The sequence below is a fragment of the Pezoporus flaviventris genome, unplaced genomic scaffold (genome assembly GCF_033815535.1).
Source record: "Pezoporus flaviventris isolate CSIRO_AGI_PZ_B2104156 unplaced genomic scaffold, CSIRO_AGI_Pfla_v1 ptg000002l, whole genome shotgun sequence".
In the NCBI taxonomy this organism is placed as follows: Eukaryota; Metazoa; Chordata; class Aves; order Psittaciformes; family Psittacidae; genus Pezoporus; species Pezoporus flaviventris.
In genome coordinates this window covers 87,687,110-87,702,101 of record NW_026892550.1, presented here as the reverse complement: position 1 = coordinate 87,702,101, position 14,992 = coordinate 87,687,110, and the positions used below count along the sequence as shown (strand labels likewise).

Sequence of the window (14,992 nt, the reverse complement as noted above, 5' to 3'; positions counted from 1 at the left end):
GCTTGTGTACACTCTGATATCTTCATGGGTCCACTTGCAAAATTCTAGCACACCAGAGCTCAGTTAATCCAAAGGACTGCCTGCACTCACAACAACGCAGTTTTCCTTTAAGATAACAAATTAAGAATATAAACCACTAGCTAGAGCAACAAGAGACAAAGTACTTCTTTAACTCTGCAGTCTCTGAGGGCAGAAACAACCATCTGCATTGTTGTCAGTGCTTCTGGGAAGTAGACAGAACTGAAAAAGGCCATTTGTCCTCACCTAACGGTAATTTTAGCAGGGACAGATGAAGGGTCAGAGAACAGTATCTTCCTTTTTTTGTCTACCTCTTCAAACTTTGTACTTCCAAGTGAATAATGGTGCTGGTTGCATTCTAAAATTTGGAAAAACAAGAACTTGTGGACAGAAAGGATGCCCTTGCCCCCCATTCTAAACGCACACAAAGACTTGCTGATAGTTGCAAGCAAACATTTTTCCCTTCAAAACTTTGTTGTCAACTCCATTAAAGAGAAATACATCAAAACTTGAGACACCATTTAACAAAAATAGTACAGAAATACTACTGTTTCTTGCTGGTGGTAAGAAAAATGGCGCAAATCGAAGTATTGTCCTTTACCTCCTCCATTAAAAACTCCCAAACAAACTCCTTTTTTTTCCTTTTCTTTTTCTTTTTTTTTTTTGAAGTTATTTTTAATACACTCTCCCTTACATTTTAAAATTACCAATAACTTCTTTGGGGGTAACTACACTTTCATTGTACGAGTCAATATTGCAGGACAATATTACACCATCTGTTCTCATGGCTTCTGTTAAATACAGTACAAAGAAATCAAATTATGGCCAGCCACATGCCTTTGGTAAAATTAAAAGTCTGGTGAGATCACATTTTCTTCAAACTCAGAAAGCCACATGTTGAACCCATGTAATGTTTTGAAGTTCAGTTCTATACAAAATTCTTTTCTTCGTCAAAGTAAACAGCTGTCATGCCACCCAAATGGCAATTTCTGCGCTGTTCCAGAAGTATGAGGAAAGCTTGGAACTTCAGAACTCTCCACGTGCCTTGATCACCATTAAATCTGTGTTCCAGACAAGGGGTAGAAAGTCTAGTGAATACCCACAGACCTACCAGTCAAAGCAGTTATGACTTTTCCCCTGTTCACAATTAATAGTGATAAATACCCTTAGTTTTTTAAGAAGCCCATAGCAACACATGCAGCTCATTTGAGTGACTGACGGTCTTCTCCTTTGAGGCGTTTTTTCCGGGGCTGTACAACGTCATCATCTGAGTCACCAGTAAGTTCTGGATTATCTTTGTCACTCTGGCAGTTGGGTTGTACGGGGAACTTTCTCTCAGGATAAAGGTTCCTCAGAAGGTCTTCAAAGTATGCTTCAAGTTTCATGCCAGCATCAGCCACTTCGGAATCGGGCTGTTGGGTGAATTAACAACATCAGTGCACCACAAAATAGGCTTATAAGCAATTCACATTTGGTTTTTTAGGTGCTCTTACAAACTACCCTCAAAAACCCAATCAGCAGCAAGAATGTCACCTGTGGAACACTTGGTCCAAAAGAACACAAGCCTGCAAAACAGAGGGTAAGGACATCTTTTGGCCAACACCTCTAATGACTTTTTTCACTGATGGATTATCACAGAAGCCAATTGCAAAAGCCATATTGCCATCCTGAAAGCTATATAAAGAGATTCTAAAAACCCTTAGATATTTACTGGAAAATAAATAAATAAATAAAGAGGAAAGTTGGGTTATATTGTGAAATACATAGGTATGCCTTCAGGATGTTAACATGTTTTGGAATGTCTGATTCACTCAGTATCCGCATTCCTTTTTCACCATGTGTTCCCTTACGCGCAGTGAGGGTAATAACAATCACTAAACATGCAACTACAAATCATAAGGGTGAGTATAGACCTCCCAGAATAAAAACCCCACGGAATTTAATATTTGAGGCAAGGAGGAATAAACCAATTTTTAAAAAGCAAATGGCCACCATTAATCTTTATGATAAGAAAATCATCCTATTCTTTACCTGCTATCCTGTCATCCAGCTAGCATGTCTGTTACAGTCCTCCTTCCTTCTGTGGAAGGATCTCCACTGCACAGTAACCTAGCACCCCAGCAGTTTCAAACGTGATGTTTTCACTGCAATCTCATCAAACTAAGTTTAATACAGTTAATTCTTATGCTGTAAGTTCTACCCCCACGACAGTTTTCCTAAAAGAAACTACACCTACAAAACAAGATAAAGTATCTACTTTTCTAACCTCATTAAATTCAGCACAGTTTTGGAAAATCAGTCTGAAATCAGCCACAAAATCTTCTGGCTTTGTGTAGAATGAATTGGTCACTTCAAGCCTTTTCTTGATGGTTGACAAGTCCATAGGCTTTTTGATTATTTTGTAGTAATCAGGAACCTAAATGGAGAAAAACAAAATTTACTGAACGCAGTCACATTCATTACTTACTGTTTTATAAACCTTTGCCTCTGAGGGAGAAACCAAGATTTAGTCTCATCTTCAAATTACAATTCTAAGATGTAAGAATGGTACTTTTTAACTACGGTGTATGCATAGTTTCTGGATTAACAGTGGTGTAGGCTAGCTTTGCTGCCTAAATATACTCCTGCCTATTTTAAAATAAAAAAAAACAAACCAACAAATAAGCCCCCACTTACATTGATTATATACAACAGAGGAAGCAATCTGGACATTAATTTTTGGATGTAGTCAAATGAGCCATCTATTAAGTTTCACTCTCAAGACCACCATATGGTAACTTTGGCAACCCACTCAAACGGAGATGGTGCATCGGTTGCTTAAAATGAATTTTCTGAATGCATTATGAATTAATGCATTCAAAAATAAAAATTAGTGAAATACGTCCTTGGAAATGGTGGCAAATTTCAGAGATAAATAGATGATTTTGGAACTCAAACTGTGGATGTAGGGATTAAGATTTATTCTTTCTTTAGAAATAATTAGAAATTATAAAATAGGGTATGAAAGCCAATTATAATGGTTTTATACATTCTCCTAAGTCAATTCACATTTTGAGAGATATGCATATTTTAATGTTATAATACCTGAATTTACTATTTCATGACCATTATATGAATTAATCTCTTGTGTCATTTCTTATTATTAAACTCTGCTGAATGTTCTCCAAAAGAAAAATTCTTATTCAAATGGAATAAAAAGGGCGCATAGGAGCATATTGCTTATTGATGAATTCTTTTCCCACTGACTTGTCTTGAAGAACATAAAAGAGGTATTTTTCACCTGATCATGCTGGTAACTCTTCTGGGCACCCTTGCATTCCCAATATCCCCAGGTATTGTTTACTATCTTAACCTAATACATTTCAAGCTAATAACAAAGAAATTCAGCATCATATTAGTATTATGGAGTATCCTAATTCTCAAAATAAATTGGAAAAAAAGAAAGAAATCCAAAACCAAACAACATACTCCAATTCACTTTTCCAGTGAGATCACTCAGCATTGTGAAATCAGCTTAGAACTTACTTTTTCTGTCTACATTTGAAGTGTTAAGTAAAATCACTTCTTGAGGAATTTTACTAGTAAATCACCTTCTAACCCAGTGCTTCAACTTTAAACTGCGCTTCAGACAGTATTAATAAAACACATTTAATACACTCAATGTCTGGGAAACAACTGCTCATAACGATAAGACGTAAAAATGTCATTAGAAATATGCCAGTTATGCTTCTTAACATAAAATGGAAAGAAGCAAGGTACATACTGTGGGAGAAACTGGATCTTGAAAAGCAAGACTCATTTCATGACAGTAGAGATACAGCAGCAGTCTTTCACACTTCTGTGACAAGAAAAATAGGTATACAAGTTAATAGAGAACCCTGCATGATTTGTTCTAAAATAACAGACTACAGAAAATGCAAAACACATGCCCTGTACTCCCTCAGACCTAAAGTGAAAAGTGAGCACAGAAATTGTATTTGGAAGCAAGGTTAACTGCAGTATTCCTTCTTGGCAATAGTTACATCCTTATCAACTCTCAAATGCAAGCTACAAAATCTCATACAGTTACTAACAGTGTTATTCAGCATTTGCTGAGCCCAGCAGACATTCAAGGGAATAAATAAAAGCATGCATGGCTCTTAGTGCTTTACAGATATTCAGAATAGCTATAATGTTTTTCCTGGTCTGGGTAGAACTGCTCTGTAACTGCAAAGCCCACAGTGTTTTTGTTAGCAGTGGGAAGGAATCTCTTTTCTTTGCATATTCAAACACATTTAACTGGATCTTGATCCTCAAGCTTCTTAAAATAGATTTGAGATTTTGTGCTTGCTGGTCTCTTATTGGAATATTTACAGTAAGTTTATAACTTACATTTTTATAATTTACATTTAAGACAAAACACAGATGGAGCTAGCTTTTTTCCTTTTAGATAGCAGCACATGTAAATAGCTGTAGGTAGACAAAGGCCCCAAATAAACTACCAATTTCAGTGTATTTGCCAACTGAAAGCAAGTAAAAAACTGCTGGAAGTTTTAATAGAGCTCAAAATTGCTTAAAAAAAGTTTTGAATAATAATAACAACACACAACTACAAAGAAAAGAAAAATCAAAAAAAAAGGCAAACACCCCCTTTCCCAAAGTCCCCACGAACCCAAAAGACTCTGTTAAGCAGTTCAGCTGTCTGCTCAAATGTTCATAGACACAATTTTTTTAACACTGAGACTTAAGGGGGGGGGGGAAGTTGTGAGACCCACTGTTTCCTTTGTCGCTGCTTTCACAGTAACATTCAAAGCTGCAAAAGGACAGCAGTTATTCTTGTGTTACTCTCTGGAGGATCAGTATTGTATCTCTGTATATCTTCATTGTGAAAAAACCACCTTAATTTTATGTAAGGATGCTGACACAGTGCTTTAAAGACTAAAACCATCAGTTGATAACATCAACCTATGCCAAATTTGGAAAGCACAAAGAAAAATTCTCAGTGCAAAGTCACTGTGTACAAGAGTTCTGTTAAAAACAGCACTTGGTAATTCCTAGAACACATTCCCACTTCAGAGCACCAGACCACAACCACTCCTCAGACATTCATGTGTTTTTCAGCATGTTTACATGAAGGCTGCTATGACCGCAGAGCTTATTTCAAGAAGTTAATTCTCCTTTCTTACCATCACCTTTAAAAAGATGAATGCATTTCAGAATACAAGCAGCAGCAAGACAGTACTCATTTTATGCTTACCCTGCGGTCTATTGGTGCCAAACCCACAGTGTCTTCCAGTTTTCTTTTTTCAGAGCTGTGTGCAGGTTTATCACAGTCATATTCAACTTCTGGCTTGGACAAATCCCGACAGAATGTGCAGATCCACTCTCCACTAAAAACAAGACAGGCACATTGATCTCAATGACCATAGCGCACTCCCAACAGAAGGCTTTCCATATATTTCTGCATTAAGTTCCTCATTTGTGGGGTGTTAGTTTTTCCCCCACCCCGTATCATATGTTGTTCTGGTGGCGGTGGTTTTTTGAACACTACAAAAAGGCAGAGACTACTGGTAAAAATGCTTTATTAGAACTTCACTTGCTTTTTATGGCACTGGTGTCATTAAAGGTGTCATAACAGAAAAATGTTTTTTTTTATAGTAGACAAACTGTGTCTACCTTTGTTAGTACTGAAATATTTCACTTGAACTCGCAGTATTCAAGCAAAGCACTATTAAGAGTTTTGTTGCCTAACTTCAGATGCTGAAGGAACTGTATAGGCCAAACAGAAGGAAAAAGCATTATATTGTGAGAACTATATGTTATTTCTACAAGCTTGATCTACAGTGCGTTACTATTCTATATAGATTGCCCTAGACAAGATTTTTTGGAAAACTAGGAATTCTTCACTCCCCAAAACTTTTACATGTTCCTGATTTTATCAGTTGGTCTAGGAAAAACCTACAGATTTAAATGACAAAATAAGATTAGGACAAAATTATTTCTGCAAGATATGTTAACTGATTCTGTAACACAATTTCTGAACTTCAAAGTGTTGAAAGCTCTGGTTTTGATGTTATTTCTCCACAAATGAAGAAACCTGCATGCTTGCAGATAACCACAAGAGGGCTGAATTGTACTTCTTAATAGTAGAATTCAGCAGTAACCAGTTTAGAGCTCTGGGTGTTAGTTACTCAGGGGTATATTATAATATGGGAAATAGTTTCTGCAGCACCTTTTAATTAATTTCAATAGTAAGGTAGGAGACTTTCCAAGTTAAAAGAAAAAAAAAATTACTGTTTTTTATTCAGAGTAATCAAAAAATTTCCACCATCTGCTAGTTCTAGCACACAGTAGTGAGCAATGGGCATCTTACCACAAAGAGACTTTTACCTTCTACTGTCCTAACTGGATGGAGTTATTTATATGACAGCATCACCTCTGTGCCTGGACTAGCATCTCAGAAACGTGCTAGATATACAAAAATTGATATAGGCCATGACTAAAAGATCTTTTGATACAAGAAAACAAGAAACATGAAAGATGGCAGAATGATGCATTTAAATATTCGAGAATCAGAAAATTGTTGTGAGTTGGAGTGAAGGAAGAAAAGATGCAGTGACCTTGTGAATCTATGAGAACAGTGATAGGACAAGGGGTAATGGTTTTAAATTAAAGTAAAGTAGATTCAGAGTAGATGGAAGTAAGAACGTTTTTATGGTGAAGGTGGTGAAACACTGGAACAGGTTGCAGAGGTGCTCAACGTTCCATCCCTGGAAACATTCAAGGCCAGGTTGGACAGGATTTTGAGCAACTTAATCTAATTGAAGATGTCCTTGCTCATTGCAGGGGGTTGGATAAAATGACCTTTAAAGGTCTCTTCCAATCCAAACCATTCTGTGATTCTATGGTTCTATGAAATTGTTCTATCCACCTGAAGCAAGAACAAAAAGCAATCATGAAAGTAGAATGACACTGCTGACATAATAATAAAGGAATTATTTTGTGTGTTTGAAGGAACTAATGCTAAGAGACCAAAGTTTGTTAAGTAGAATGTTACAGCTGAAAACAAAACCCACAAAGATGAGAACAAAACCCTGATACATCTAAAGCTAACTTAAGATAACCTTGGTTCTGAAGTCTAGGAACAAAGTGCACTTGTGCCAATATGCACCTTCAGAGATCTAAATGGGTGTCAGAAAAGTTGATTTTGTTTCCCTTTCCCCCAGATATCATCATCTCAGCTCCGACACAGTGATCCAGTAAAAACAGAAATTTTAAAGACTTATTCTTGAAGCTTTAATTTTCATAGAAACAAAGCCTTGTAAATACATTTTTTCCTATCTGCCTGAAGATTTCTGTTTTCTTGTCAAGCACAGATGTTTATTAGTTTAAGTACTTACCTTAACTTTGCTAGGTTTCCCTTATGGCACAAAGCTGTAAGGTAGCATCATTTTACTAAAACAAACAAACAAAACCCAAGCGAAAACCCCAAACTGTAATTTGAAGCTTCAGAAGGTAGGAAACATTTTCATGTGCCATTTCAGCTGACATTTAAAGGAGCAGATACGGTTGCAAAAGTATGCTTGCACAGAGCAGCACAGAGATGATCAAAACCTAAGTTGCTATGCAAATGTTTTACTCCAGCAAACTATGCTGATATTTAATAACGAAACCTAATATTTATAAAAGCATTAAACAATGAGCATGTTATGACAGATGTTTTTATCCTTTAATACTAATAAGCTTATTGCATGGCATTTCCAAGTTGGAACATTGCAAAATACCATTTATTTTCATCAAAGACACTAATTCCAGAAGCAAATGCCAGTAATGCTTATAAGAACAACCTATTTAAGACTGTATTTTGAAACTCAAGAAACTGAGTAGTTGTTCTGTAACAGCCAGTCAAGAAAGCCTGCTGCTTGTTTCAACACTGCCCGAGATATTACTAGATGTCAGTCACTACCTTCAATGCTTGGAGTGCAGCCATGTTTAGCACGATAGTAAATAATATATTTAATATTATATTGGCTTGGATTTTTCTTTAAGTTTTTTATTGTTATTAAAGAAATGTAAATCTTTTCCATCACCCTTAAAGCATCTACGATGGACTGGCAATTTTGTGGCCTAGTTTTAACAATAGATGCCCTAGATGTTAAGTGATCTTGCTTAACTGTAAAATAAGTGAAGAATTTTGTTACAGATTTTGCAGACACAAGAAAGTTAAATTGAAGTTTCACCATAGTTTCCAATTTTCACCAGTTACTAAAACTTCTGGATTCAAGACTTCAAAACCACCACTGCTTCCTTTGAGGCTGAAACTTCTTGTACTGGATTTCACAATACAAAGTTTGTGTCTTTTAATGCAAGTTTATACAGAATGGAAGGGGTCATAGTTACCTTGGAAAGCTCATTAACGTAGGGACATGACAAGATAGATGGAATACTTTGGGACATTTCTCACAGCAAAGGAGCTCCCCTCCATTTTGACATACTGCGCACCAATCTTCATTGGGATCATCCTCTTTTCTGCCCTCCCCTGTGTGAGAGGGGCCTATCCATCCTGTCTTTCCACTGGATGAGTTCTCCTGCAGTATCCCTGGTTGATCATCTGTACTGTCTGGTGCATCTGTTCTTAAGACAGCTTCATCAGAAGCAGCATTATTATTGCTATCTAACAGCAATGAAGTAAGTATGCTTCTTGAAAAGTTGGTCTGTAAGAAGACACAGAGGAAGCCAAATTGTAGTATTTATGTGAATTTACATGACCTTAACAACAGGTAAACTGTTCAGAATAACAAATTCATACACAAGCAGCCACACAACTTGCAATATACATCCAAAAGTTACTACTGTAGTATAACATCAAGCAACTAAACATGCGAAATTCAGTATAAAAGACTATTTACTGCTCCACTAATAAAAACCTAATCTTTGATGCCCCAGAAGTCTAGCAATCTTATATATATATATATATATATATATATATATATATTAGTTTACTATGTATTAGAAACACTTCCTAGCACACAAAAATTTGTTGTTTGCAAGCTATTTCCTACTTCCCCAGGTTTTCAATGGATAAAAGCACCCTGATCACACCAGTTAATTGAATTGGCAGTAGAGCTAGTCTGATTTTGAATTTCACCTCTTCCTTTTATTTAGCTTTTTAGCTTTCCCCTTTGAAAGTCCCCAACAGAATATTAGTAAATTATTTTATTCCCCAGAGATGCAAAAGACCCTCCAAAAAGCAAGGAGATATTTATAACTGTTAATATTACATTCTGAGGCCGGGATTCCTCCTCCGTCTCTTGCTTCACTATAACAATTGGGAAATCAAAGTTCTCATTTGATGCACTTGACTCCTGCTTAATTCTAATTGGCTCCAACATAACAACCGGGACTTTGTGCGTAGAATCAGCTCTTGGTGGCCTGCTGGAGGAGCCAGAACTGTAAATGACAGAATAAAGTAGTAAAAGAGAGGAAACTGAGTCAAAACTGGACACCTTTGGTACACTGATGGTTTCTGAGACCTCAGGATGCTAATCCACTTTGCTTCTTTGACTCTTGAGCACTACCGTATTACTTTTACATAATGGCACATCCAAGTTTATTCCTTTAATGTACATGGAAAATGCTTTACAAAAAGGGAAAATTTTAGTGGTGCAGTTCCAGAATTGGAAAACTGCTCATGGTTTGACTTAACATTAGCACAAGATTTGCAAATAATCTGTTTCTTTAACACAAAAAAAACCCCACTTCCACTGAATATCAGCCCACTTTGGAGAGGATGCAGCATATTTTGAGAAAGGCTAGTGTTTCTCCAGAGCCGAATTGATGATTGTAAACCACCCAAGTGAATGTGACAGATAAAACACATTTACATTATCTTGGAAGAGTTTCTTACAGCCTTGCTGCTCTAAAGAAACTGAGGCCCTACTTTTAGAACTAGATCCACCTTTTTTCGTGTGTTTAGTAGTAATAGGATAAGAATTGACATCCAAACTCAAAAATATCAGCTTATTATTTTTAATAATAATGAAGAACTTTAAATCTAACAAAATTAATTCAAGCAGCAGCAGATAGTCACATTTTTTAAATTCAAGTAAAAGACTCTTCAGATGAAGATTTAAACAGCTCATAAGAGTCCTTCACAGAATTTACCGTGTAAATGGAATAGAACAAAAGGTATTCTATATTAAAAAGCATCTGCATTTCCAATTTAAGTAGGATGACTGTCATCTGATTTTTCTCTGCATGAAAAATTAATCACATGTCAGATGTATGCTCTAATTTATTGAAACACATTAATGGATCTGCACTCTTCAAACAACATTGTGTAAATATATTTGTTCATTAATATTCCATCGCTAAGGGATAAAAACATTTGTGTAGACTCTCAGTAGATAGCTAGTGCTCACTTATCTAACTGTATCATGGCAGAAAAGTCTAAATAACAATTTGTAGCATCAGTTCCTTAAATCTGAAGTAATTTATAGTTCCATGAGGACTTTCAATATGCAACTTTTTCCTTTAGCAGATTTTTCTGAATTTAAAGCCTAATTTAGAATTCTTTTACTAACGCCAACCTAGCCATCATTTACAGAGCTCATGTTTTTAAATGTGCTATTAATACATTACAAATGAAATTACTACTTTTAGAATGCAAAGAGTGCCGTAATAACCATCATGCCTGGCCTGTTAACACAGAAGGTGAAGCAAATTGACTTCTGTATGCATGAATGAGAGAAGAGACTGAGAAATGTTCTATGGAGACTGAAGTTACATTTTCTTCTCCCCCACTCTGTCCTTACCTCTCTCTGCTCCCAACGCTGGAGGCACTGGGTGAACGAATTGGAGGGTTTATGTTTGTCACACTGACTCCTCCTAGGATAGAAGGATCAGATTAGAACAAAACACAGGTCTGTGCCAAGTCTGAGATGTGACTCAAATACACAAGTTTTGGGGAAAATTTCCCATGCAGTGTAGTTTATTTAATCCATGTCTCATTTAATACAAATTCATGACAGGGTGAGAAGCATGGGATAATAGAGGCAAAGAGAGGATTTAAAAAGGGGCCCATTGCAGGTAAGCAGGCTAATGGTAGTACCTTTGCCTGGCTGAGCCCCCCACCTGATCACTGCAGCTTATTTTGTCTTACCTTATTAAATTCTAACAGATCTCTCAGGACATCTGCTAGGAAACTTTAAGCCAGACAAGATAGCAAGTAAGAAGAAGCCTAGGGGTCAGATATGGGAGAGACCAAGGGTATGGGAACCAGATAGCTGAAAGACTTATGAAGGATACTTTTGCAAGCATTGGTCCTGAGAAACCAGACTGGGCTGTTTGTGCTACCTGTGAATGCATTATTCACCTGTCTCAGCTAATCTTCCTAAGCACATAAACACCATGTAAGTGCATGAATGTTACACAAGTGCTGACTGGGAATTCACACTCCCAGAGGCTCACTACAGGTCAGATCAGGAAATGGGAGTAAGGAACAGCTATTGATTGTCACCAGTCATGGTGACAGGAATCCCCTGGGTCCTTCAAGTCCACCACATTTAGCTACCCACAAAAATAACTTTTATTAACCTTTATCACTGCTGCACTACTCTTCCAGTGAAAAAGAAATTTTTAATATCCAAATTGAACTTCTCAAGTTACCATTTGTAGCCACTGCCTCCTGTTACATCCTATCCTGCTTTTTCAAATACTGGTCTCTTACCACAGCTTACAGGTATTAATTTGGTGTACCCCTAACAGTACCATTTTTCTATAGATTTTTGTGCAATTTGAGAAAATCTGCTGCATTTTTCCTCCATATTTTTAAGATCTGGCCATTTTTGATCACAACACTAAAATATTGCTTCAACTTTACCCCTCCTTAGTAGGGTTTCTACACCTTTGCATTATTTTCATTACCAGCATTAACACTGCCACACGACATTTTTCCATTACACTACTTAAACAGAAAATTGCACGACATTGCAGTTACCCGAGAGGCCTGGTGATGGTACCGATGAATTTGGTGACTGCACAGTCCTGTTTGAAGGGGGTTTTGGCTGATTCTGCTCCACAGTGCCATCCTTCCTTACAACATTATCTAGTGTGATGTTTCCTGAACAATCAATCTAAAAGGTGGGGGAAGAGAGGGAAAGCAGTTAGTGTTGAGATGGGTGAAAAAAAATAAACCACAAAACACACCTCCTCCAACAACAAAGCACCCCATGCCTCTGCCATCCTGTTACTTTGAAGGTGAAGACCAAAATGCATTTCACCTAGCTCTGGCCATCCAAAAAATGAGATCGTTACTTTAAAACGGGTCACCTTGTTTTCTCTAAAATGAAAAGAAATGGCCACATCCAGACAGTGCTTCATTTTAAGACCAGGTATTTGTTTAAGTGCCATTTTTTCCTCCATCAGTTCAGAGGAGGCTTACATCAGACAGCTACCCTTCACACTCTGAAGTACAAGACAAACTTTTTTCTCCATACTTTTTGTTTTGACATGCTCACCTTATATACTCTATAAATAAATAAAAAAGTAATAAGCAATACACAAACTACCCATTAATCCACTAGTGTTTAACAGGACTGGAAGAATGTCTAAGAACACTCAATTCCATCTGTCCCACGTATCTTCTGGGCAGCTGCCACGCATACCGATTCAAAATGCAAACAGCAAACCAGCACTTGTTCTTTCCACCCATAGCTCAGGCCAGACAACTGAACTCATTTTAAGGACTCCCAATTTACCATTCTAACTTTCTGTAAAAATTACGCATCCTGGTTTGATGCAGAGAAAAGACCTTTTGAAATATTAGGGAGTTTTGCAATACATAGGTTATTTTTGTTAAGTATATAGGTTACCTTGATATAAGTTCTCAATTATCCAGATACCTCATGAATTCACTGGTATAAACTGCATTGATCACTGAAACTTCTATTTATAAGCTAGATTTACCAGGAGCAGATGCCGAAACCTCAGCTAGGCCACCAGCATATTTACAGTGATTTGGGACACGTATTTTGATAACAAACTTCACCAGTAGAAGAGTTCATAATACCGTGTACAAAATTCAGTATACTAAAGTGTCTCAGACTAATGAGTATACTTGTAGTTTTATGATCGTGTAGTGTAGTTCCTCTTTTAAGCCTGACAGATACTGTGTTACTGTACTCTACTTAGAAAAAAAAAATATAACACTTACCTGAGGAAACAGGTGGGAAAAAAGGGAGTACCAGTAAGTTATGACTAGAAAACCATGACATTTCAGATATCTACAAACCTTAGACCACAAAAATGGGCTTGGCAGTTGGTTGAAAGAATAAAGTCAACTGACCAGAACTCAATAGCTAACATGCATCTCTGACAAACATGCACCAATAAGAAGAAACTATGAATATGTCCTGGGTTCAGCAGTAGCAGTCATTTTTCTCCTTCTTAGTAGCTGGTGCAGTGCTGTGCTTTTGACTTTCAGCCTGGGAACAATGCTGATAACCCCGATGTTTTCAGCTGTTGCCTAGTAATGTTTACTCTGACCAGGGACTTTCTCAGTCTCATGCTCTGCCAGGGAGGAGGGGAAGTCAGGAGGAAGCAGAGACAGGACACCTGACCCAAACTACTCATAGGGGTATTCCACACCACAGCACGTCATGCCCAGAATATAAACTTAGGGAAGTTCCCCGGAAGGGCTAGATCGCTGCTTGGGTCGGGCTGGGTATCGGTTGGCGGGTGGTAAGGACTGTATTCTCTTCCCTTGTTATTTCCCTTAACACTGTTCTTACTGGTGGTAGCAGTAGTGATTTGTGTTATACCTTAGTTACTGGACTGCTCTTATCTCAACCCATGGGAGTTACATTCTTTTGATTCTCCTCCCTATCCCTCCAGGAGCAGGGGGAGGAAGGAGAGAGTGGGCGAGCAGCTGCGTGGTTCTGAGTTACCAGCTGGGCTTAAACCACAACAGAAGGTCAGAAGCATAAGAAAAGATGACCTTATGATGCTCTATCGTCAGCTCACAGGCATGTTAGAAGATATATGAAAAAAAGAAGTACCGAAAAGATAAATGGAATTTATCTAACATACCAACAGTTAATACCTACCTAAGATAGACCTTTTGATGAATTAAAAGTATATTTTAAAATGTTTTATAATTACCAGAAATATCATCAGCAAACCAATGCTACCCATGGACACTGCTACGCTAATTCATTTTTGTTAGTATCATTATGGGGGCTGAGGGAAAAACATGCACCACCCAAATAAACAACTCCAATTACAACCTGCAATATTATTTTTCTTAGTTGTCCTAACAGCTGTCTCCCAGAATAGTTCTGAGTCTTGCCAGAAACATGTAGGCAATCCTGCAGTGTTGTTTTCTGCAACTGTTTTGACAGAGCAAGAATTTCAGACTAAAAGGCTTCCAATTCTCACAAATATTAAGACTTACTTCAAAACAGAATCCACAAAACATCACCCTTATGTTACACTTACATCAGGAAGAGATGGTAGGTTGTAAGAGCTACCCACTGGAGAACTCAAGTCTATCACAGGGGGACCATATGTCTTCCCATCACATCCTACAGCACTAGTGACTGTGGGGCTGGATGGAGTAGATGTTGTGCTGCTTGCAGTTGAAGGGGCAGTTGAAGCTTGTCCACTACAGATCTGCCACTAAAAAGAAGAGACAACAATCCACAATTAATCTTTGGATACCCCCCCCCCCCCAGCTGTTCACATCTACTGCATATACTGGTTCTAACTCAGCAGTTAAACAAGCAGCTTAGTTCAGGAAGCTGAATTCAAACATAAAGTCCCAATTTACTCTGAAGTTATCTAATTTCAAGAGCCAATCTTACACGACAAGGGAAGATGACAAGTAGCTGAAAACTGAATAGAAGAAATGAATGTGAATTCTTAAATTCAAAGCTGTATCTCCATGTTAAGTATCTATTAATATTTCATGCTGAATTGACACTGTTGTGGGAGAAAT

General features: G+C 37.4%; 1 protein-coding gene across 1 annotated transcript in view; it reads right to left on the bottom strand.

Annotated features, from left to right (window-relative positions):
• Nucleotides 1–505: 505 nt before the first annotated feature.
• TRIM24 (tripartite motif containing 24) overlaps nucleotides 506–14,992 on the bottom strand; it is a 69,125-nt gene continuing 54,638 nt past the window's right edge. The window contains exons 11-19 of the mRNA XM_061444960.1: nucleotides 14,494–14,673; nucleotides 11,996–12,131; nucleotides 10,812–10,884; nucleotides 9,279–9,447; nucleotides 8,398–8,711; nucleotides 5,255–5,387; nucleotides 3,782–3,856; nucleotides 2,285–2,434; nucleotides 506–1,430 (exon numbers count right to left, since the gene is read on the bottom strand). Coding sequence (XP_061300944.1) covers nucleotides 1,221–1,430; nucleotides 2,285–2,434; nucleotides 3,782–3,856; nucleotides 5,255–5,387; nucleotides 8,398–8,711; nucleotides 9,279–9,447; nucleotides 10,812–10,884; nucleotides 11,996–12,131; nucleotides 14,494–14,673 — 1,440 coding nt within the window. The 3' untranslated portion in view covers nucleotides 506–1,220. The remainder of the gene's footprint in view (nucleotides 1,431–2,284; nucleotides 2,435–3,781; nucleotides 3,857–5,254; nucleotides 5,388–8,397; nucleotides 8,712–9,278; nucleotides 9,448–10,811; nucleotides 10,885–11,995; nucleotides 12,132–14,493; nucleotides 14,674–14,992) is intronic.